The following is a 23,561-nucleotide window of genomic DNA, read 5'->3' on the forward strand; positions in this document are numbered from 1 at the left end:
TCTTCTAACTAACCCACTGTTCAGCAAGACACATACCTAACATTTTTCATTTTTACTTCAGTCAAATTATGCCTCTCAATATTAAAACCGTTTATAATGACTTTGTTTGGTCTACTAGCCAAAAAATTAACTATGAACCCTGTTCTTGGACTTCAATATGATAAGTCTCTTAATATTAAGGCACATGACAAAGTACCTTATTAAAACATGGCCAAATTGAGATTTCAGAGTTGACAATGCTGAACAGCCACAAATACTGCAACATGAAATTGGTTGTTTTTCTTTTAAGAAATGGTGACTATATAGTGCAAAACTGGCCTCATATATACATGCCCATTTCTTAAGAGTACCAACTCTCTAAATGAACATATTGCCAGCTTGTTCTGATGTGCCTTGAGGAAAACAATAGGGTATATTATAGTACTTCTAATGAGTCATACTGTTCTATAGTTCACAGGCCTATAGTTGTTTTCCCCTCCTCCCCCCAAGTTTGTCATTTCCAGTGACTCCAATCTGTAGGTATTTTACTGCCACTTGCCTAGCAACAGACATCTGGCATTCTGTTACATTTCCCTTACATCCACTGTGGCCATTAATTCTTATTCTACCCACCAATAGTATTTTAAAAGCTTAAATGGGAAAGTTAGGTGTTTAAATGATTAATAGAAATTACAGTAAAGCAAAATATGATTTAAAAAAAATCTAGATTATTTGCTGAACAGGCAACTAAGCTTCTTGCCATTTAAAATTATTATGACTTGGATAGCCAGAGTTCCTAAATTAGAATTATTTTTTACTAGTCTTTCATTGTTTTGATCAAAGAACTAAGACTTCCTAAATCAAGTCCAATTAAAAAATATCAGACTGTCATGTCATATAATCTCATTCATATACTTATCTAACTTAATCTTAAAATTAAAGATATTTGCATCAGGTAATGACTTCGTTGAAAATAAAAAACTAACAGCACTAAAATAAAACTAACAGCTAGGAAACACAGAAAACAGAAAATACAACATTTATCAGACAAGTCTCTAGAATGGAAAGATGGCTGGAGCAAAATGAGTCACTTGTGCACAAAAACATCCCTGGGACACGATGAATGCACATTCCAACAGCCAAATTTTACTCAAGACTGGGATGCTGAAGACTTGTATCTGGATCAGTTGAGAGGCCATTTTGGAGACATCCCCTTAAAAAACTGTGCAAAGAGCAACATTTGATTAATAGTTGCCAAAAAAATCAGTTTTATACCATTTTCTCCTAAGGGGAAGTAGAGGGGGTGAAAGGAATAGTGGGTAAGAACTAGAGGAATAGTGCTAAATGTTGTTGGTCCAAGATTCACAGGCTTGGAAGGTTGGATCATCATCTTTTTTTCTTTTTTGAAAGGAGCTGCAAATTGGGCCTCAAATTATTAGGTCTCTCCCACACAACTGCTTTTATTTTGGAACTAATAACATGTCCTTGAATCAAAAAGGCAGTGGACCCTAGTACCATCATATTTAAAATGGTTTTAATGTACACTGCAATCTACTTTATTTAAATTTGTTTTGAAGTTATATGAACACATGCTGTTTGGTGCCAAAAACAAAAACAATGAGGAATGCAGTATATTAAAAAAAAGAAAACAAAAATAAATTTGAGATGACTTAAATGTGATGAAGCTAGCATCTACCCCACTAAGCCTCATATGACATGACAGTTATTATAAAGGCTTGCTGGAATAGGCTTATAAATATCAAGTGGCATTTAATTATACAGCACAGTTTTTGAAAGTTAGAGGGTTTTTCAAAACTGTACTATATAACAGTAAAAACCTGCCACTTACCTAACCCCTTATGGGCCACACCAGAGTTCCATAGCAGGTGCATCTAGAACGTACAGCATCTCACCGCACAACAGAGAGATACTAGTGCCACCTCAAGGAACCTGAACAAAAAAAAATTAAAATAGGTCATGTAATAAGTGTCTTGCCTATCCCTTTGTCCCCCTGCCCTGTCAGGCCCCGTCTCTCTTGGTCTGCTATCTGGTACCCTGTAAACAAGTACAGTCTGTTTCAGGGTCCGGTTGCTAGCAACTGAATTGGTGCCCCCACCTGGGCTAGCCTGGGTGAGGAGGGTGTGTGGACACCCAGCAGGACTATAAACAAGATCTGTCAAAGGATGGATGAGCTCCTTGTAAGCCAACGGCCATCTGTACCTGGAGAAGAGATGGGTGTCACCCAGTCACTTTGCCCAAAGAATCACCAATTAGCATCTAAGGTGTCCTAACAGTCACAGCAGCCTTGGGACTGACTTGACTCTCTTGGTATTTGAAGCATTCAGTATACTACAGCATTCCTTAGATTAGGAACATCTGGGATTATTAAAAAAGATTCTGAATCTTCCCTCCTGTCCCATAATCAGTTACTTTATCTATCATTAACATATCCAAATATTAAATACTGAACATTATAATTATTTACTTTTTCATTCTGCCTTCTTACTGTTTCTTAGCTCAAACCATTAAGCAGTTAGTTCCAATTCTAAGTCAGTTTCTAATCATTTTTAAGATACTACTACTTGCTGTACATTTGAGAATATTACAAATGATGTTAAAACTTACAAAAATGCCATTAGACTTCGTCTAGAAAATTTGTTTTTCTAGAGAAAAGCTGGACATGCTTAATCAGACAACATCCTTTGGAAAAAAAACTATAGCTTTTTCCAAGAATAAGAGAAAGTTTAAAAACTATATTTCAACCATTTCTAAAGCCTCACTGTTACCACTAACACCCTGTACCACCTAAAATGCTAGAAAGACATTTACTTCAAATTTGTGTTTTATTTTAGGCACCTAATAACATTTGCCCCTCAGTCAGCTACCTATGTGCTGGACTTTCACACAGCAAAGAAACATCTTAAAATGCAAGCATGTTTTGCAAGCATGTTTTCCAAAACCCACAAAAAATTGTATGCAGTCAGCATCTGAAAGTATATTTTTCAACTGAAATTAAAAATCGGTTTAGTGACCGCAAAAAAAAAAAATCACAGTAACCCTTAAAGATAAACCTAGTGTAAAAAAAAGAAGAGAAAGAAAGAACACACAAAAAAAAAAAAAGGCCAAGGCATTTCTTATTTTTCATAGACGTATTTTCTCTCCACATTAAGAGAGATGATTGTTTGGTAAACAAAGTTAAATGAGTGCCATCTTTTCTGGCTGGCCCAGGGCAACCCGTTGCACACACAGTGGCATGGGCAGGCTGCACCATGGCTGGCAGAGCAGGAGCAAAGCTGAGAGCAGGCAGTGCACGCGACAGGGAGCAGACAGCAGAACTGGGGAAGGCACGGAGCTGGGGGAGGGGGACTTAGGGAAAGCCGTGGCGCGGCTGTCCTACAACCCCCCCCCCCCACGCCCCCGGCCTGCGGGACGAGCCCGCGGAGGGACACCCAGTCCCCGGGCCCGGTGTCCGTCTCACCTCTTCTCGCCTAGCCTCACAGGGAAGGAGGCCAGAGCCCCGCAAAGCCCCACTGGAAACAAGCCCCACCAGCCCTCGGCAGGCGGCTTCGCCAGGCCGGGCCTAGCCTGCTCCGCGCCACCGCCTCCCCACGTGCCCGCCCCGGCCGCGGCCCCGCGCTGGATGCCGGCGAGATAGCGCAGGCCGGCCCGGGAGAGGCCGCAGCCGGGGCTGGCAGGGGCCCAGCGCGGGGGAGCGCGGCCCAGTAAAGCAAAGCTCCACTTGGCTCCGGGCTCGCAACAGGTGCTCGGCCCGGCAGGGGATGGACTCCCTCGGCGGTTCAAGCCCCGTACCACGGGCCCCGGCTCCCGGCCTGCTGGCGGTTCGGAGCCAGGCAGGGCCCGGCCGCGCCCGCCTCCCCGCTCCGCTCCCCGGCGGGCGGCGCCGGGCGAAGGATACTTGCTGGACGGCCCGCTGCGTGGTGGTGTCCGGCGACTGGGACTCCTTGAGCAGCTGCAGGATCTGCTGGAGCCCCTGCTCGTCCGGCTTCCACTCGTACTCCATCTTGGGGCGCTGCAAAACACCAGACAACGGCGGCCACGGTTAGCTCTGCAGGCCCGAGGGCGGGGGCAGGCGGGGGGGGGGGGAGGGGAGGGGAGGAGGAAGAGGAGCTCCGCGCTGCGCCACCCGCCCCGGCCCGGCCCGGCCCGGCCCGCTCCAGCCCCCGCCCCACCCAACGGCACCGACCCGAGCCGAGCCGAGCCGGGCCGCGCGCACTGATTTGCAATTCGGCCCAGCGGCCCTGGGTCCTAGCGCCGGCGGCGCTCCGCCCCCTCACGCAGGCAGCGGGAGGCCGGGAAATGAGGCCCGTGGAGGAAGGCCAGCGGCGGACCCCGGCCTGGAGAAGGACGGCGCCAAATGTTCTGAAGCCGGCCGGCCGGCCGCCCGCTGCTGCGAGCTGGAGAGGAGCAATGGCCGGACCCTCCCCCTCACGCGGGGCGCTGCCCCCTCACGGCCGGGGGGAGCGCAGCGCAGCGCGGCTCGAGCAGCTCGAAACGCCGCATGGCTGATTTTTGGAACAACCCGAGTCGTTGTCCAGCCACGGGCTGGTTTCATGAAGCGACAAACCAGACACTCAGCAAACCAGACGTCGCTACCGGACGCTCGCCTTTCCCTCCCCGCCGCCCCCACGTTTATGAGCTTGAATCCCTTAAAAACAAAAACCCAAGCTGGACAAGGGCTGTCTGATGCACGCAGGCGCCGCGCGCGCGGCGCGTTGAACGCCGACATGTGCAGGGCGCTCGCAGCAGCGCGGGGAGCCGGAGCCAGAGCCAGCACCCGCCCTCTGCACTCATGGATCTTGACCTGGCTTCTCAGCCCTTTCAGTACAGTAACTTATGTAAGTGGTAATGGAGTTTACAGCTCTCCAGGATCTTAGCTGTAAAAGAGCCTGCTATACTTCTACCTGGCTAGGTCAGGTTCAGCCACTGCATAGGAGGGGGAAACAGAACAGCAACAAAGCTGGGAGCAGCATGGGCAGCAGGAGATATAGAAGCCAGGCAACTTATTTAAACCAGACAAATGCGGTGGAGGAATGCCATAAAGCTGGAAACCAAGTACAGTATGTGGGCTGAGGAGAAGGAGACCTGGGAGGTGCAAAAAGGTACCCATAAGAAATGATGCAGGGGCAGTGAAAGTGAACACAAACAGACACTGAGTTTTCCAGAGTCTTATTTTCTTTCACACAAATGATTTTCAGAGTTGCCAAGATCTGGGCAAAACACAACAGTAAAAGCTTGTCCGACTGATGCAGAGCCTTCAAATACAACTCACTGAGATGGTAACTAGCTATAAGCCTTTTCTTCCCCTGGGAAAGAAAGGGAAAGGGGATAAAAATGAGTCCCAGACAGATGTATTATATTTAGATGTGAAAAACATAAGTATGTCACATGCCAGAAGTGGCCAACCTGTGGCACAGGCCACCTGTGTGTGTGGCATGTGGCAGACTGACAAGGCAGCATGGTGGCAGATAGGGCAGGGAGCAGAAAACACAGCAGCAGATCAGGCAGGGGAAAGGTATTGCAATGGCACTGGAGGGCACAGGGCTAATTTATGGCACACCAGCCAAAAAGATAGACTCCCAGTGACAGATTCACAGAAGCTTAGGGCTAGAAGGGACCTTGTGAAATGACTGCCCCCTTGCTCTGGGCAGGAAAGGCTGCTAGGGTCCAATAACCCCAGCAAGGTGTGCATCCAAGAGGGAAGATCAGGACAAGGCAGCAAAGGGAACTAAAAAAGCAAGAGAAACAGGCCAGAAGTCCATAGCCAAAGGAAAGCTGAAGTATATGCAGAAAGGGACCCATAGTCAGAATTACATTCTCTAAAGCAATACTCCTCAGCCCTGTTAAAGTCTGGACACCAGACGCACAGAAAACACCAGCTCTTAGTTTTCACTCATTTTTTGACTATGGAAAAATAATAAAGCAATTCTTTTGCAAAAAACTCAGAAAGACCACAACAGGTTGCAGTGTTTTTTTGACATCGGATTCCCATTTGAAATATCTGGGTTTATCTTGTGAATCAAGTGTAGTGTTTGTGCATGTGAAAAGGACTAATAGTGTGTGGCACACTATGGCACCTTGGTTACAATCACTTGCTCTGATACTATAGTAGCAGAGGTCTGAGCAGCAAAGCAATTTTCTCCCAAGAATGGGAGTCTTCACAATTGGCAAAGGGTAATCCAACAACCTCTCAAATCTTCCTCCAGTGGAGGTGGGAACAATCAGTTGAGGCTCCTCCAACACTTCTTCTCCATAATTCTTTAGCATTGGGAACCTGCTCAATGTGTGTAGTGACACCAAGCATTTATTTTACCATGCTGGGATTCTCTTTTTTTGTTTTCCTTTTTCAGTCTATTCTTTTAATTGTTATTATTTTTGTGAGGACATACTACAGGAAAGATGTTGCAGTGAGCAAGCTGAGAAAATATTTCCAGATAGAAGACAAACACTTTAGGGTGGGGAATAACAGTCAAAGAATCTGATCTTATTTCTTCTTTTTATTTGCTGCCTTGCTATTGAAATATCATGTCCTAATGCTAACTGTCTAGATTCATCTAGAAAAGAGGGAATGAATAAGAATTAAGTTTCTGTCAGAAAAGCTAAAAGTACTCATCAGCACATATAATGGTCTAATTTAGCAGTGTCCAACTCATCCAGCACTACAAGCCAAATGAATGGTGTGGGGCTAGGCCACAGGCCAGATCCAGAGCATGAAACGGGGTCATCTGACCCATGGGGCTGGAATCAGTTGGCAGCATTAACTTGTGCAACTACCAGAGCCACGGCAACCACAGCTCCTCTTGCTACCCCGAGCCAGATTATATGGCTCTATGCCATGGCTTGCAGGCTCCCCACAGCTCCAGAAATTTGAGAGCAGGATAAGGAGTGGCAGTGTTAATTGCCACAGCTCTGGGAGCCACTGACATCCCTCCCCTCCCTGCAGCAAGACCTTTTTTAACTTGACATATTTCATTTGAGCCTCTTTTCAAAAAGCAAAGGAAATAACTGAGATTCACAGAACTGGATAGGTATCATTCATTGCCTCCCTTTTACCCAGTGGTTAAAGCACTCAGAGTGTAGAAGACCTAGGTTCAATTCTTCCCTCTTACTAAGGAGATTTGAACTCTTCTTTACTCTCCTTAGTAACTGCCTTGATTTCCCAGGTCCAGGCTGCATGTTCTGAATCCCTCCTGTTGAAAATGTTCTACTTTGCATGACTGATCAGTGGTTAACTGTAACAGGGACTGTAACCCAGGGGTCCCAGCTCCTACACAAGTGTTCTAACCACCAACCTGGGAAGTCCCCTTACACGTATATGAATGACTCCCTCAATTTAATATTTTATACCAAATTGAAGAGCTCTAATAATAAAAGTGAGAAAGCCCTACTTCAGAATAGCCTACAGACCTGAGAGATGGGAGTTTCTAGTTTAGTTCCCTACTCTAACTCAGAAGGGATTTTGAACTTGGGTATCCTGCCTCAGACTAATTCCCTACCCATCCAGCAACAGCAGATCTAGGTTGTTTGTTTTTTAAGTGGGGAATGGAGCCAGTATCATGCTTTTAGCCTCTAGGGCTGGAGGAATTGAAAGAGGTATGACTGCACTACTGCAGCCCCTCTGGATCCACCCTTGCCACCAAATTATATAGCACTGTAGAGTAAACATCCACCAGTTGTCCCTGTTGGCTCTATTGTGCTTTGTGTAAAATTATTTACATATTTATAGAGCAGGCAAGAATGATTAGACTGGTAGTGAGGACACTTGTAAGAGATGGGATGCATAGATTTAAGTCTCCACTTCAGTGAATATTTATGCATACAAGGTGGAATAATGTCAACAGGAAGGGCAGAGCCCTACATTGTAATGCACACACTTCCTACTACACCATTCCAATTAGCCTGGTGATTAGAGTACTCTCCAGGGAGGTGAACTATGTAGGTTCAAATCGTCTTAGGCAAAGAAGGGAACCAAAATCTAGATTCCTCACATGAAGGAATGCTGTTGGATAAAGGACGACAACGTTGGCCTCCTACTCTAGCTGTTTTACGACTACCTCCAGAAAAGTCTTTTCCAGTCCAAGCTAATTCCTAAATTCAATTTAAATTCACTAATAATATTGGGACAACAGAAACCCCTTCATTTGACAAATTTACTATTTGTCCAAAAAAAAAATTTTCTAGCTCTAGTTTTACTATACCAGAGATGTATGGATTATTTAGCTTAATCAACTGTTTACATACAGAGCACAGGCAAGCTTGCATATACACATATATATACACACACACACTTTCTTTAGTGTAAACTTAGAGCTTGCTTACATGAGGAAGCTCTTGTGAAATAAACTAGACACAGTTATTCCTTACTAATTCCCTGTGTGGACCTACCTATTTTGCACTACAAATGTCTTTTTCTAAGCTTTAGCATACCCTGTTTCCAAAGTGGGGTAAGCTAAACCACATAAGCTTGGTTGTTGCAGGAGAAGAAACGTAGATGAAGAAAGGTGGAAAAAAATAGAGGAGATGGCAATGGGAGAGAAATAACAATAGCAATGGCTCTAAATGTAAGAGTATTTTCCTAATGAATGATAAAGGAAGTAACAACAACTATTAGTTTAGTTGCTGCTTAAAGGATAGATTAGGTACGTGTTGGCAGAGCAGTTAAAGAGTCTCACTACAACCCCAGAAGTTCAGTCCTCCTCCAGATTTGTGCTGAAGGCATCCCAGCTGGTCCAGCTGTAAATGGGGTTATTCAGGCTGGGAAGCTGAAAAACAACAGATGTAATGCTAGCCACATCACTCCCTTGCATGCCACCGACTATAAAAGGTGGCATCCATTAATCATGCTACTTCTATGGGCTGGTAGGCTCAGAAGACTCTTTGAGCATTTCTCAAGACCGTGTCTTCTACTTTTGTTTTTGTGCAAACTTCCAAGTAACATCAGCAAGAAGTCTGCTATGGAACGAGGTTCTAAATTTAAGCCACTGATCATAATTAAAATGGAATTCAATTTTTAAGTGAATGTGACATAAGAAAAACCATTTACTATTGCAAGCTACTACTAAAAGAGCTCCCCCCTCATGATGCGAGGTTATTAATATGCTAATATCAAACAAAAGGATGTTAGTATATTTAAATTAGCTCAATTTCTTGCATTTAATAAAATATAGTTATCTTCAGAATCCTGTATACCAATAAACAAACAATTCTCAACCAGGATGCCACAGCACCCTGGGGTGCCTTGAAATTCTGAAAGGTGCCACAGGGTGCCACAATATTAGTACTATTAGGTGTACATGATTCACAAGATAAACTCAGAGATTTCAAACAGAAATCCATAGTTGTGCAACTGAGTTCTCTGCAACAGAAAAACTGATTATTTTTCTGTAGGCAAAAAAAACCATGAAAACTTTTCCAAGAGTGCCTCAATCAAGTCTACCCAGGGGTGTGTTGAGTCTGCAACCCTGATATATGAAAGAATACCACCTTACAAATCCAATTTTTTTTTCATCAAACATGCAGCCTGAGAAGTTTACTTATGACTTACTATCCACAAGTTGACATACAGGTCATCTCAAATAATGAAGTCTACTACAATGACCTAGAAAGGTTCCAGTTTCCCTAGCTCAGAGAAGAAAGGGTGAAGGGGAATGGAATGCCTGTCAGGATGCTATATGAGCATGACACTTAAAAAACAAGCCTCTAGTCAGCAGGCATTTGAAAATGTGATGTCACCTTGTATGAAGTCATCCAGCTAACTGGGAGGAAGCTCATCTCTGCTGCTGTGTACATGGTCGTTCAAGTCTCTTTGACTCTGGTACCTACTCAGCTGTTACAAAGTTAACAGTGGAGCAAATGATCTACTTCTGTCTACCTGGATTGGAGATGTGACTGAGGCCGCTGACAGACATTAAAAAGGTGCAGTGGGATTTGATGTTTGATCCCTACAACGGGGGCTCATCTTCTGCACACATGCACGGCAGGTGTGGGATTTGACATCATATCCCATCACACCGTATTGCTGGTTCAGGGGAAGTTTGAGATCATGATCCCAGGCTCCCTCTGTACCATCAAACTTCACTCCTGTAGCTAGGAGCTCTGATCAGCTGACCAGTGCTCCCAACAGCAGGAGAGCATCGTATACCTGTGGCTAGGATCTTATCAGCTGATGGGGCTCCCAGCTTCAGCTGCGTCTGGCTCCATGACAACCTCCTTCCCCACACTCCCAGCCAGGCCTCATGCACCACTCCCCCCCCCCCCTCCCCGCTGTTCCACCCCACGCTGCTGCTGGCTCCCAGGAACAATGTGGGTGGAGGAACAGGAGCTTGCATACAGTGGCAGTCGCCAACACCCAGTGCCCTACACTGCTGGCAGTCCAAGTCCAGTTGCACACATCCCCCCCTCCTCTCCTCCCTCCCCATCTCTGCCGGCTGTTGGCAGGGCTGAGCAGTGGCAGTGACAGCAGCAGGGGGAGGGGGAGTGAGGAGGGGCATGGCACTGCACCAGAAACTCCCCTCTCTCCCTCCCCTCTTCCCTGGTGCCTTTCTTTCCCCACTGGGCAGGGAAGGCAAGGACAGAGTATCACTACCCACCATGCTGCGCCACTACCACCTGCCAGGAGCAGGGGCGCCGGGGGGAGCTTGCCCAGCCATCTCTGCCCCCAGCACCCCGTGACACCACCACATCCAGGGGGTGCCTGCCTCCCCCCAGCCCTGCTCCTTGGAGTGCGCAGTGCTGGCCTCATCCCCCCACTCCATCATGGCGGCGCTCTGTTGTGCCAGTCTGTCCCTGCCATCCCTCTCTTCTGGGGACAGAGCACTGCCATGATAATGGGGATGAAGTTGGCCAGCACTGCCACTGCTTCCAAGAAGTGTGGTGGGGAGGCCACCCCTTGGATGCAGCCGTGAAGCTGGACCATGGAGGATAGGCCAGTACTGCATCACCAGCACCCTGTGCTGCTGCCACCTCCAGAGGAGCAAGGCTGGAAGGGCAATGAGGCTCGCCCGCTCTGTCTCCTCTGTCATGGCAGCGCTCCACCATGCCAGTCCATTCTTGCCGTCCCCCTCTGCCTGCAAGGGGCAGGGCTGGAGGGGAGGGACTCAGCACCACTGGCCTCTCTCCCCCACTCTGGCCCTTCAGTCCCCGTTGTCATGGTGGCACTCTGCCATGTGTATCTGTCTGTGCAGAGCACTGTGACTGGTTGTTTCAGTCAGCATTGTGATTGGATGCCAAGACAACCAATCAGATGCTCATAAAGCATTACAGACAGACAGACTAAGGCTTTTATTATATTAGAATTTTGCATAATAACTTTGTCATTTATTCCTGGTTTTATCATACCATTAATTGAATGAACGTGTGGCCTGCTCACTACTTAAAGCATGATTAAGGAGTTAATCAGGTCTTAAGCCTAATCTACGTCAGGGGACTGAGCAGAAGAAAATTCTGTTACAAAACTGAAATTTCTGTTGAATTTTCTGTTACAAATTTTAATGTCTACCTTTGGTACAAACTTTGCCTGTTTCATCATTACTCACTGTCTTTTAAACAGCAATAACAAAGTTAAACAGATTCTTGTTTATTTCACTCTTCTAAGGAAAGCTTTGAGCAACAAGGAGGTGCTCCATTATACTGCATCAGTTCATATTTTAAGGGTTAGAGATGTTGTTGTGTTGAAATTAAATTTAGGCTTTCCTGGTCAAAAGAAAAATAAATCCTTTTTGCTGCTGAAAATTATTTTTTCTCAAAGATACAGATTTTATGAGTCCCACTTGTTTGCAGTTGCAATTTGCAAACACCACAATCAATTATGATATACAATTTCAAGTCCCATTATATGATTTTTCCTTCTAATCTTGGAATTTTCTACACCAATGGACAATTTAAAGGACCCAATACAATGCAGCATTTGACAACATGCTGGGGAACAGGGGTTGAAGAATCACTATCTAGAATGAAGAAAGCAAACTTTTCCCTTGAGATGGGGGAACATAATTACATTACCTACCAGTATTCTAATAAAGATGACATTTATAGAATGTTTAAAGAGAATTTTTAGGAAAAAACTGTGTCTAAGGAATAAAGACCAATCCCAAATCCCTCAGTCATACTTACTGAAGCATTAAAAATACACCCTACAAGTATAACATGAAACAGTAAAAAAAAAAAAAAAAAGAAGGTATTTTTAATAAAAATATACAAAGCAATTTTTGCTATACTTTTGATGTTTCTAATAAATGCTTTAACAACATAGAGTGTTTGAGTGTACTGCTCTCCAGATAGAAGAAAAAAAAAGTGTTTTTTGGGGGTATTTTTTGTTAGTTTTTTTTAAAGATGTCATTATCAACACAGATCCCCACTTTAGCTGGTATATGTAAGATAAGAACTTCTTGAATAATAGCATCTGTAGGAGCTGCTACTGCACTATAATTTTCCTGTCATACATCCATGGCCATAAAGGACAAAGAAGCCACAAGCCCACCTCAGTTCCCACACCAATTCAAATCTCAAATAACAGGATTCTGTCAAGTGGATAGATGGTGGGTCATGGAATCCGTATTGATAGTGACAAGTAATCATTCTTCTTCTTTGAGTATGTCATGATTCATTGTAGATCCTATTCCTAGGATAGAAGTGATGACTGGCAAGTAATGCACCATCTAGTGGTGGGAGAAAGGAGTCCTGTCTGGGCCTTGTTACACCTTATACCAGCAGCTCCCAAACTATGGGTCACAGCTTCAAATGGGGTCACAACATCAGTAGATGGTGTTGCAGTAAATATGCCCTGAGATTTCTGCATGCACAGCAGGGTGCAGGGCTGCAGCCAAGCCAGACCAGCTCTATCAGATCAGGATACGCCTCTGCAGCCCAGTGGGTGGGACCCATTGTAGGAGGGAGTACTATACCACCATGGCCACTAAGGTGAGGCATGGCAGTGGTGGTGGTCCAGAGTTGTGCCCACATGGCTACCAGGTGAACACGGGGCACCTCAGTTTGGCAGCCATGGCAGCATGGCACACAGCATGGCGCTCCTTTCCTCCTGCTCCAGGTCCTACCTGCTGGACCACAGAGCCCATGGGGGAGAGCAGCAGGGCTGGGAGCCCCAAGCCCACAGCGGGTAGCCCACATCCTTCCCCCCAACTCCAAACAGGCTTAGCTCTGGCAACACTGCCTGCAGAGGAAGCTATAGCAGCTGCTGCTTCCTGCAGGTGGCAGCCGGGGCTCTGGCACTGCTGGGCGGGATGGCAAGGGGATGTGGGTTGGGAACGAGGGGCCATGCTGAGGAAATAGGGTCATAAATGGGGTTCCACTAAGGAAAGGTTCGGGAAGCACTGCTTTACACTGCACTGCACAAATGTTGATCAGCATTAGAGCTAACTTGCGTGTGAAGCACTCACATCAGGACAGCAAGTGCCTGGTGAACCAGAAGGTAAAAATCCCATCCCCCTCCCATTCTGGGCTTCCCCTCTGGTTCCCCAAGTTTCTCCACTGCTAGGACCTGCCCCTCAGGGTTCCCCCCTCCCCTCTCCAACCTACTTGTGCTGTCTGTCCTAGGAAGCAGGTAGGGAAATGTTAACCTGCTTGCTCAGCCACCACTGCTGCTCTCCACCCTTCCCTGGCTGCTCCCCCAAGGAACAGCCAGTCAGGCAGCTACTGGGAGGGGGAGTAGTAGACCCAACTGGGGCCAGCAGTGGAGGAGCAGCGTGGGGGGAAGGTTTAACATCAAGGTGTAACCTAGAGCAGTGGTTCTCAACCTTTGTTTACAAATGGGTCTCAGTTAAAAAAAAAAAAAAATTGATGGCCAGTCTTGACCCAGTGCCCCTCACTCCTGACCTGCTGCCTCCCCACCCCACCAGGTCCCAGCCTCCCCCCACAACCCACCCTTCCGTGGGGCAGAGGGTGGGTGTGTGGGGAAGGGGGGCATGTGTGGTGGGAATGGGGGGCCCCCCAAACAGCCACTTGTAGGCTGGAACTCTGAGAGCCTGTAAGGAAATAGAAAAACATGGAAGACTGGCTATTTCCTTTTAAGAAGTTTGTTGATCCATTTTTCAAGTTTGATCATGACTATTTCATATATTCTTGTGACCCACTTTTGGGTCATGACCTACAGGTTGACTAAGGTGGCTACACCTTAATGCAACATGGGCTGAGAAGCACAGATCAGAGATAATCCTACCCTGGAATGGCATAGCTTTAAGCTGCATGAGGAGTGCTTAAAACTAGTGTTAATGTGAGGACAATCCAGGTGTTAAGAGCTTCAAGACCCAGCCAAAATTATGCTAACTAAAGAGCAATTGCAACACTGCCTTCTTGAATTTAGCAGCTGATCTTGCAGTTGGACCAAGAACATAATGCTTAAGTCAGTCATACCATATAGCCATCTTGCAAGCTTCAGTTACACATTTCCATACTGTGGTAAAGAGCATGGAAATACAGCACATTATGTTTGCAAGGACAGATAGATCAGTCCACTACCATCCAGCTAACATATAGTGAATAATTATCTGCTTTGATATCCTCAAACAGAGATGTCTTGAAGCCCTAGAGAAGGAAATGAAAAAACAGGAGAATAGTATATAAAGTTCTTCCTGCCAAAGTAGCCTGAACACGTCCTTGAAACATCCACTGTATGGAATTTCTTCTCTTGATGGCGCTGTTCGAGGAGCAGCAGGAGGATGTGCTATGATCTGAACAATGCTGGAGGGAGCCAACATTGTTCAAGGTGCCACAGTGGCAGGGGTCTCACAAGGCTCCAACAGCTCCTCATTGGCTGGCTCCCTGATAGGCTGCCCACTCTCCCTCCCTCCTCTTTTGGAAATACTGGGAGGTTGGTCATAGGGACCCCAATTATGCTAAGTATAAAACTGAAAAGGCTTTACATGCATGGCACTGGAAAATAGTGAAGTTGCTGTTTGAAACAGCTAGCAGTTTGTATACTAGGCTTTTTCTGCCAGAATCCACATGAACACTTGTGCATTATTTTTTTGTCCTGAAAAGGTGTTTTTCCTAGCACAACTGTAACATCTGTCCATGGCCTGAGACAGTTCTAGCTTATAAGAATTAGCATAGTTTGGTCCTATACAAGGTTGCACATAATCCTGGGAATGTATACATAAGCCCTCGATCCCACAACAAGAAAGACATCTTGAAATGAAGCTGGGTTCATGCCTCCTCTGGAACAAAAAGCTGAGCATTTCATATGCGTTTTCATGGAAAAGAGATCTACAATGGGATTTTCCATTATCAATAGGCATACTGGCTTGATGATGAATCTCTTCTGAGAGCACTCAAGGTTAGGTTGAACTGTTTGCTTGGAAAGTCTTCTAGATCACTGATGAATCCTGTAAGATGAAGAGCCTTTAGGGTTCTCTCTCATTATTGGTACAAAGTCCATTATGACAGCTTCTTGATGCAGGAATCATGAGCAAGTACCTTCTTGTTTGTTTATTCCAGTGGTTTTCAACCTATGCTCTGTGCAACCAAGGTGTTCTGCAATAGGTCATCAGGGGTTCTGCAAAGAGATTGGCAATAATGGTGGAGCAAGGCAGAAGGTGGTGTACCACCACTGCCGGGCCACATCACCTGGCTTCACATTAGCTCACGTGGCCTGTGGAGCCAAGGGTTGGAGGCTCCAGCAGCAGAAGTAATATGAAAAGTCTCTATGATTTTAGACAGTTTGAAAAACACTAGTTTATACAATAAATTATACCTGCACCATTAAATTCTGTAGAATGGGTTGGAATGTCATACAAGCTAATTTAATTGCTCATAACTCTAATATGTTTATGCAAAAGAATCATTCTCTTCAGACCAAGTTCTTTACATGTGAAGGTGGTCAAGGTAACATACCTCAACCTTATCCTGATGCATTCATGATATTTATAAAAGAAGCAGTAGAGAAAGATCTCTCTTCAGTGTTGAATATAAAATCGCCAGTTCTGTGCTGATAGGAAGTGCAAGGAGACTACAAGTTGCACACTTCAAGTCTTTAACTAGGCTTGAAAAACAGGTGCAACTGAAGTCTGACAAGAAGTATCACATAAGCACAGGTTAACAGGTGAACTAGAAGTCTAAGATAAATTCATATTTTGGATGCTGGGTTCAAATTTGATACTGGGAAGTCTCAACTGAAGAGAAAAAAAAAGTGTGTTCAGAAAAATAGAGACTTTCACCAATTTGGAGTTGCTGAGGGCTCCTATGAATTCTATTGTCTGTGGTGGGAAAAACCGGACTTTCTTGTAGTTCACTAAATGCTTCAGCTGCCTCAGCTGAAGGCTTCGAAAACTTCCTGACTGGATCTATCTTGTATCAGCTAATCATCTAGCTATGAATATGAATTCATGCATCATCTCCTCATATATGATACTGCTACAGCTCAGTGTTCTTGGAATGACTTTAAATACTGTGGAGAAACCAAACATCTTATACTGATGGTGACTGTGTCCCACTGTGAATCACAGATACAGTACTTCCTGTGGGCTAGATGGGTTTTAGCATAGAAATATGCATTCCAGAAGCTGGCAACTACAAGTCATCTTTGAGCTAGAAAGAAGTTTTAGGAAGGGGAAAAAAAAAAAAAAGTTACCTTCTGATTCTGTGACAGTATATAGCAGTTCAACTTTCTCAGGTCTAGAATAGGACTCAATTCTTTCTCTTGAAGGCAAAAAGAGTGATCAGGAAAACAAACCTCTTCTATGTACTCCAAAGTGTTTTTCTGAGATCTTTAAGGTGATGGAGAAAAGCCTCTTTGTTCTAGCTGGCTTTCAGGAGAACAGTCCCTGAGGAAGAGGATTAGATGGGAAGAATTTGTATGTGTAACAACAGCCCAGGGTATAGCAATAGGCAGATGGATGATGGTGATATAACCGATTAAATCTACTGGAAAGGGTGAAGATGAGAAGTAAGACCATCTAGGAGGTTCAAATAAAGTTCTTGATTCTCATCATACATGCTGCCTGGAAGGTAGGAGGTAGGTGGCCATTTAAGTAGGAAATGACTGCAACAGCCTTTACATCTGAAGAACTTGCAGTTGAGGGGGTGTTAGTATGCCCCCCTCCCCCCCCCCCTCAAAAAAAACCAATGCAGTCTAGAGCTTTTGAAGGAATACTGACCAGTTCTACTTCCTCAAAATGCAAATCCTTTAATTAATGTTTTTTGCAGCTCTTTAGGAATTCCCAAGGCTTGTAGCTATAAATCTGTGTGCATGGTCACAGTGACAGTCATGGATCCAGCTGGTATGTTCCAAGAATTCATGGTTGTTTTTCTTGTTACTATTTGGCTTTCCCTAATTATCTCTTTCAGCTTCTATCTGGCATCTGTAGAGATAAGAAAGGATACAGCCTGTCCCATGTGAAATAATTTGCAAAGATGGCCTGCTAATTGGTAATTTATAGCTACAGTAGTGCAGACAAACAGGCACTTATTCAAACTAAACCCAGTTTCCTGGAGTCTTTCTTTTGCTGGGTTTTCTGCTTACATACAATTTTCACACACAGAGGAGTGCATACAGGAGCCATGGTGTACAGCATCAGATTTATATCCTCAAGTGATTAGATATAATCACTTGATCACACATGCACCTCCACTAGCTCCCTAATCAGTTCTTTTATGGGCCATCTAATAAGCCTTAAGAGCGTAGAGAAAGGTTAAGAGGTAGAGAATCTGGTGTCTGCCACAAGGTCTTAGCCAGCTCTAAGATGCCACAGAGGCTAGGGACAGACGTTACACATAAACCAGTTTAAGTGATCAGAAACTGGTTTAAACCTGTAACAGAACAATGTTCAGTGCACAGAAACCAGTTTGAAAATGGCTGAAACCAGTCTTAGATAAGCCTAGTTGAATATGGCATCAGACTTAACTGATTTAGGTCAAACCAGTTTATGCAATGTGTCTCAGAACCTTTGTTGTTTTAAGCTAAACCAGACACCCCTAGCATCCCAGCATGTCTCTGGGCTGGGCAGGGCTCTCTGCTCCACAGAAGAGCTGGCCCTTCCCCTCTGCTTCCTGGCCAGGGCTCCAGCAGAGACATGAAAGCACAGCAGGATCTGCTGGCTTCCCCTTGCCCCCCAGACCACTTAAGTAGAGATCCCTTCCTCCTCTCCCCCACACCAAAGACTGTAGCCAGCATGTGGTATGCTAGCTAATGCTGTGTAATGCAAATAGGACAGAGTCCACTTAGGGCTTTTTGAAGGTAATCAGCAGCTCAGATGATAATGTCCCTGCATTCCTTCTTTTGGAAAAAGCTGTTTAAGAACAGCTTGTAATGAGCAAGGCTTTGTTTTCTGATGGGGTGTTAAGTGCTGATAACAGAGCTGATAAATGCTCTGTTATCAAGGGGGGGAACCCCTTCCTAATCACAGAGGGGCCATGTCCACTCAGCTAAGCCCTGTACAATGGAAGGGAGGGCTGCTCTAGCACCCCCCCCCCAGCTTCTAGCCTGAGCCACTGCAGGCATGTGCCTGCGTTTCTGGGATGTCTGTCCAGTTAAAGTGATTTAACCGAGTCAGGTTAGACTAACCTACAAAGATTGAATCAATTCAGGCTCTGGCTTTTTGAATGTCTGTCCCTAGTCAGAGAGGCATGGCTACCTGAGCAGAAGCAGATGAATGCAAAATATCAAAGAGCTTGCAAGTCTCTTTACCTTCCATCCCCTACCCCTGACACACTTCTCTCTAACTGCTGTCTCAGTATCAGAAATTCAGCAATGCTCGAGGAGTACCTCAATAATTTGAAGTCTTTAAACAACAGGAAAAGGGCCAGAAAGATTAATCCAGGGAGAATGACAATAAGTCTTTAAGAGGATAAGGATATTACTCCTGAGCTTCTGGGGCCCACATCGCCTCAAGTCATTATCAATGTTGGGGATCTGGTCAAAGATACGGATTAAAATTCAATATCTCTGCTTCCTCACATGATAGGAGGGAGATCAGAACGAAGACATTTGGGATGCTCAGTAGGGCCACGGTAGTGACCTGTACCGATAAGTCTGGTTCAGTTGGCATTGACCAGGCCCTTTCAACATATATATGCTGAGTATTTAAGAGCTCTAAAGAGGAGCTTTTGAGCAGGGCCATACCAATGATGTTTGGTGCCTGGGGCAAAGCCCACAGCAGCAGCTGGGCCTCGCCCCGTGCACAGATCCTGGGGGCACATGCCCCCCCTCCCCCATGCTTGCCTAGGAGTGCATGCAGCAGCAGGAGCCACCATTCCCCTGGCTCCACATCCCTCCAAACAAGCCACTTGTGGCTCCATGCTGCACCCCGCCCCAGTTGGGCAGCACCTGTTGGCACCCCTTTGTTTCAACACCTAGGGTGTTTGCCCCCCTCCCCCTACTTGCTATGGCACTGCTTTTTTAGCCTCTTTCTCCTGATCACAGAAGGGAAAGGCCTGGAAGAAAAGGCATGACATTGAAAGTGATGGGAGGCAGATTTCATCAAGGGAAATGAGCAACTTTTAGTGAGATGTTGGTTCATATAGCAAGATATATTAAAACAATAAAAATGAATTTATTTATTTGTAATTGGTTTTTTAAATGCAAATCAAACTCTTTTTAAGAAGGGGAAAAAACCCAGCAAAAACCCTTTTGAAGATCCTACTGGATAACTAAATCTGCCCTATGCTGACCAGAAACAAAGCAGTTCACTAAATACAATTAGCATTTTCTTCGTTTAATGAATCACTTTGTTTTAAATACAAACCACATATTACGTATCCAGCAGTTTAATTAATTAATAAAAACAAATTTAAGTGCTGTTTATGCGATTTTAATTCCTGTTTCCAAGTGCATTTTTACAAGTCAATTTAAAAAAAAAAAAGTCATCTAGTGCATCAAATATTTCACAATTCTTTCCTAACACAGTAAAAATTAAAAATTAACATCTGAAATATATACATTATGCTACTAAATTGCTTAAATGCATACATTGTGTTCTCATTACTAAGAGATACTAATTTTGAAATAAAGATTATGCTCATCTGCAAATCAACATGAGAATGAACACTCTTCAGGAAAAGAGCCAAAAAGTACAAGTGCAAAACAAGATTAAAAGCAAGTACTTAAACCAAGGCACTAAATAATAGACTTGACATGAAGACTGCTTACTGTGAAGGCATCAATATCAAGGGCATCACAAGAAGAGACAGTCTCCTCTAGGGTGGAACCAGCAGGCTTTGGTAGGGATTCCACAGTTTGTACTAGTACTGATGCTGAAGCTGCCACCAGCATCAACATCATTGCTTGGCAGTCAGTGATATTTACAGACACAGGTACCTGGAGCTGGACCACCATCAGTCACTTTCAAGGGAGGATTCTTAGTGATTGGTTTCCTGATGGACAGATATCAGGGCTTTCCTTATGGGAGCCTAGATGGCTGGTGCCAAAAACTGTGTCTATCCCCATATTCTGCGTTCCTTGCTACACAGAAAGAGTACTGGTTTCAGTGTCAGAAGTCAGTGTGGGTGTAATTAAGTTCCAGATCCCTGCTTAACACCAATGATCTTTTGGCAGTACTGCTCTTGGGGGAGTCACATGCCAATTGCCAAGGACACTGCCAGAGGAGGACATAACAGGAGTCAGATCCATCTCAGAATTCAATCCTGTATCTTAAAGTCTTAAGTTTTCCATAAGGCCTGTTCAATTTGGTAGAGTTTTGGACAGGGTCTACAGACTTCAGTGTTTGGTGTGCTAGTCCAAGGACAAAGATTTGGAAACGGCTCTCATCAAGTCAAAACAGTTGTTGTAGCCACTTGCAAGAAAAATCAAATCATTACAGGACAGGCACAAAGCATGCATTAAAAAGTCATTTGCCCTTTTGTTTTTTGTATTTATGTTAAAAGTCTGAACTGGGAGTGAGAACAAAACATGAGAATAAAGAAAGGAAATACTTACCGTCTTTGGCTGTAAGCATTAAAACATGTTGAACTGCAAATAAGTGCAACCTTTATACAATAGCTGGTCCTTCTGGCTAATAAAGGCTTGCTATAGCTATCTACCCAAGGCTAAGTAAAAAAATAAAATAAAATAAAAAATACAAAGGGAACAGTAGGCAAATACCACTGCTTCTGTCTCCCCACCATGGGTGTCAAAAGGAAATGAGGTCTGGTTGCAATTGCTCCCTACCTTTTATGCCTTTAACTGAAGGAGGGGAAGAAAGGGGAAGAGGGTTAAAAAAACAAAACAAAACAAACCTGAGCCCTATATGGATACTGTCATTCAAAAGAGGATTGCAGTTCTGATCTTGGGGGCATCTATATGTATGTCTGTGGATCCCAATAAAGAAACATATTTCCTCCTCAACTGTATAACAAAATAAAAAGTGATATCAACACATTTCATACAAAAATAGTACTCTGAAGGAGCATACAAAGGAGACAGAATGAATACTTTGGCACAATGTAAAAAAAGAAGTTATCAACAGAAATTAAAATATTGTGTTAAAAATTCTCTAGAAAAATTGTCCCTTTCAGTACAGAAATTACAACAAAATCCGATAGCTTTATTTGTCTACTACGGAGAAAGAGTATAAACTTGATAGTAACACTTACTCAGCTAATACGATGTAAACTGAATGTCTACTAGAAAGTTAGCATTTTCCACATTTTTACCAGGAGCATTTCAAACATTCTTCACTAGCTTTCTTCTATTTCAAAATATTCAAGCAATCATATACCCCAATCACTCTAGAAAGTAAAATTTGAAGATCAGAATACAGAGAAATCCTTTACTTTCAGTTAAACAACTTGTTCAAGTTGTTACAATAAGAAGCCAAAAGTAGTCACAGATACTAGGAGCAAATTACTTTCAGACGATGACCTACACCAGGCATGTCAAACATCTGGCTCATGGGCCAGATCCAGCCCATGGAGGTGCTTTATCTGGCCCACCAGGCTACTAGAAGGCCACTGGAAGTTAAGGGGCATGGCGGGGAGAGAGGCCTAACACAGAATCAGCACAAGGGCAAGCGAGGGGCCTCTGGCCACTTTACCTGTTGCCACTGCCAGTCCTACCTTCCCAATCAGCCCCCACCACATGCCCTCTACTGGAGCTAGAGCTGCCACTAAAGGACAGGGAATAGTAACTCTAATTCTGGCACAGGGCACACAACAGGGGCTGGAGCTGTTGCCACATGCCCCACATTGGAGCTGGAACTGGAACTGCCACCAACACTTCCACATGGCCCAGGCTGGGTCCAGCCCACAAGAAGCTCCAGGCCTGCACCAAAAATTGACATCCCCAGTCTATGCAATTCTACTAACAAAGATTTTCAAAGCCCTATCTAGTAGCATGCCCTAGAGACGATTTAATAGTGCTACTGAAATATATTTACATATGATACTTGATAACAAATCTGTGTGGGAAGTAATAGAAAATTAACCTATGATAGTAACACACTTATTGGAAAAAAAACAAAAACACAACCATTCTAATATTATAAAAGCCTGAGTCTGTCTGTCCATAATGCTTTATTCACACTCTGACAGGCTGACAGAAACAGCCAGAGCGCTCCAAGCATGGGAGGAATGCCACCATGATTCCAAAGCCGAGGACCAGACAGAGGGTGGGGGAGCCAAGGCAGAACAGCAGCAGCATGGGGCATTAGGTGGCGGCACTCCATCCCAGCCCTCCCCCCCACCCATCATTCTTGACAGGCAATTGGCTAGTCAAACTATGTTCTTGTAAGTGGAAGCAAGGGAACTCAGGCATTATTTATGCTCCCCCTGCTCCTTCCATTAAAACCACACCGATGTAGCTATACAAATGAAAATGCAAAATGTGCTAGAAGAAACATACATAGTTATAGCTTACTGTGGTGCAAGTTATTTTTTACACCAAAAAGTGTATCTTTAATATAGGCTTGCAGCAATGTGGCTGCACCAGCTGAGATGCTGGGAGAAAATGTCACTACAAAGATAAGTCATCAGTTAACATTCTCTGGAGAGCTTCAACCAAAATAGATCAACAGTGTTTGAACTCTATCAGTAATTATGTACTTCATACATATTTACATTTGAATTATTTTACTTTACTTCACTGCATTTCTATAACAAACAAAGATTAAAATAAAGAATGGAGCAATCATCCAAGAGAAAAAGTACGTGTTCAAACTTAAGAATCAACACTGGTCGAGAAGTAATATTTTAGGAAATTCACTTTCATCTTTATTTTGAATGGTGAATTTTAAGTATTTGAGAATCTTACATATGTTAATAGAGTTTTTGTTGGTTATGTGAATATTATTCTCTCCAAGTTAATTTTTAGTTCAAGCAATTAAAGACGTAAGAAAATTCCTGTAAGAAGGAAGTAATAATGGAAAGTACTCTTTTGGCCTAGAAGCCTATCTACCTGAAGTACAAAAACACAAACAACAAGGCCATTATGAAACTGCAATCAACTCTAATGAGATCTACAGTTGTCACTGGGAGGTGGCATCAGACCCCATATTTCAGATGAGATATATTCCTGCAGGAATAATGAAACAGACAACCTAAATCACTATTTGTGGTCTTGTTCATTCTTTAAATAAGAGGAAAATGGAGCTCTCCATTACTGAAAAATTGTAAGTACTGGG

At 44.2% G+C, this 23,561-nt stretch overlaps 1 protein-coding gene across 3 annotated transcripts in view; it reads right to left on the reverse strand.

The window, feature by feature from the left end:
• Positions 1 to 23,561, reverse strand: part of TNPO1 (transportin 1) — a 117,974-nt gene that overhangs the window by 80,837 nt on the left and 13,576 nt on the right. Inside the window, exons 1-4 of one of the 3 annotated variants that reach the window (XM_090038126.1) lie at positions 21,181 to 22,609; positions 17,106 to 17,309; positions 16,682 to 16,772; positions 3,896 to 4,009 (exon numbers count right to left, since the gene is read on the reverse strand). In XM_090038126.1, coding sequence (XP_089894252.1) covers positions 3,896 to 4,000 — 105 coding nt within the window. In that variant the 5' untranslated portion in view covers positions 4,001 to 4,009; positions 16,682 to 16,772; positions 17,106 to 17,309; positions 21,181 to 22,609. Of the gene's footprint in view, positions 1 to 3,895; positions 4,010 to 4,183; positions 10,241 to 16,681; positions 16,773 to 17,105; positions 17,310 to 21,180; positions 22,610 to 23,561 lie in introns of those variants that run through there. The other 2 variants (XM_090038125.1, XM_090038127.1) reach the window with 2 other exon arrangements.

Source organism: Crocodylus siamensis, chromosome 3 (assembly GCF_052110815.1).
Source record: "Crocodylus siamensis isolate JL-2025a chromosome 3, ASM5211081v1, whole genome shotgun sequence".
In the NCBI taxonomy this organism is placed as follows: domain Eukaryota; kingdom Metazoa; phylum Chordata; order Crocodylia; family Crocodylidae; genus Crocodylus; species Crocodylus siamensis.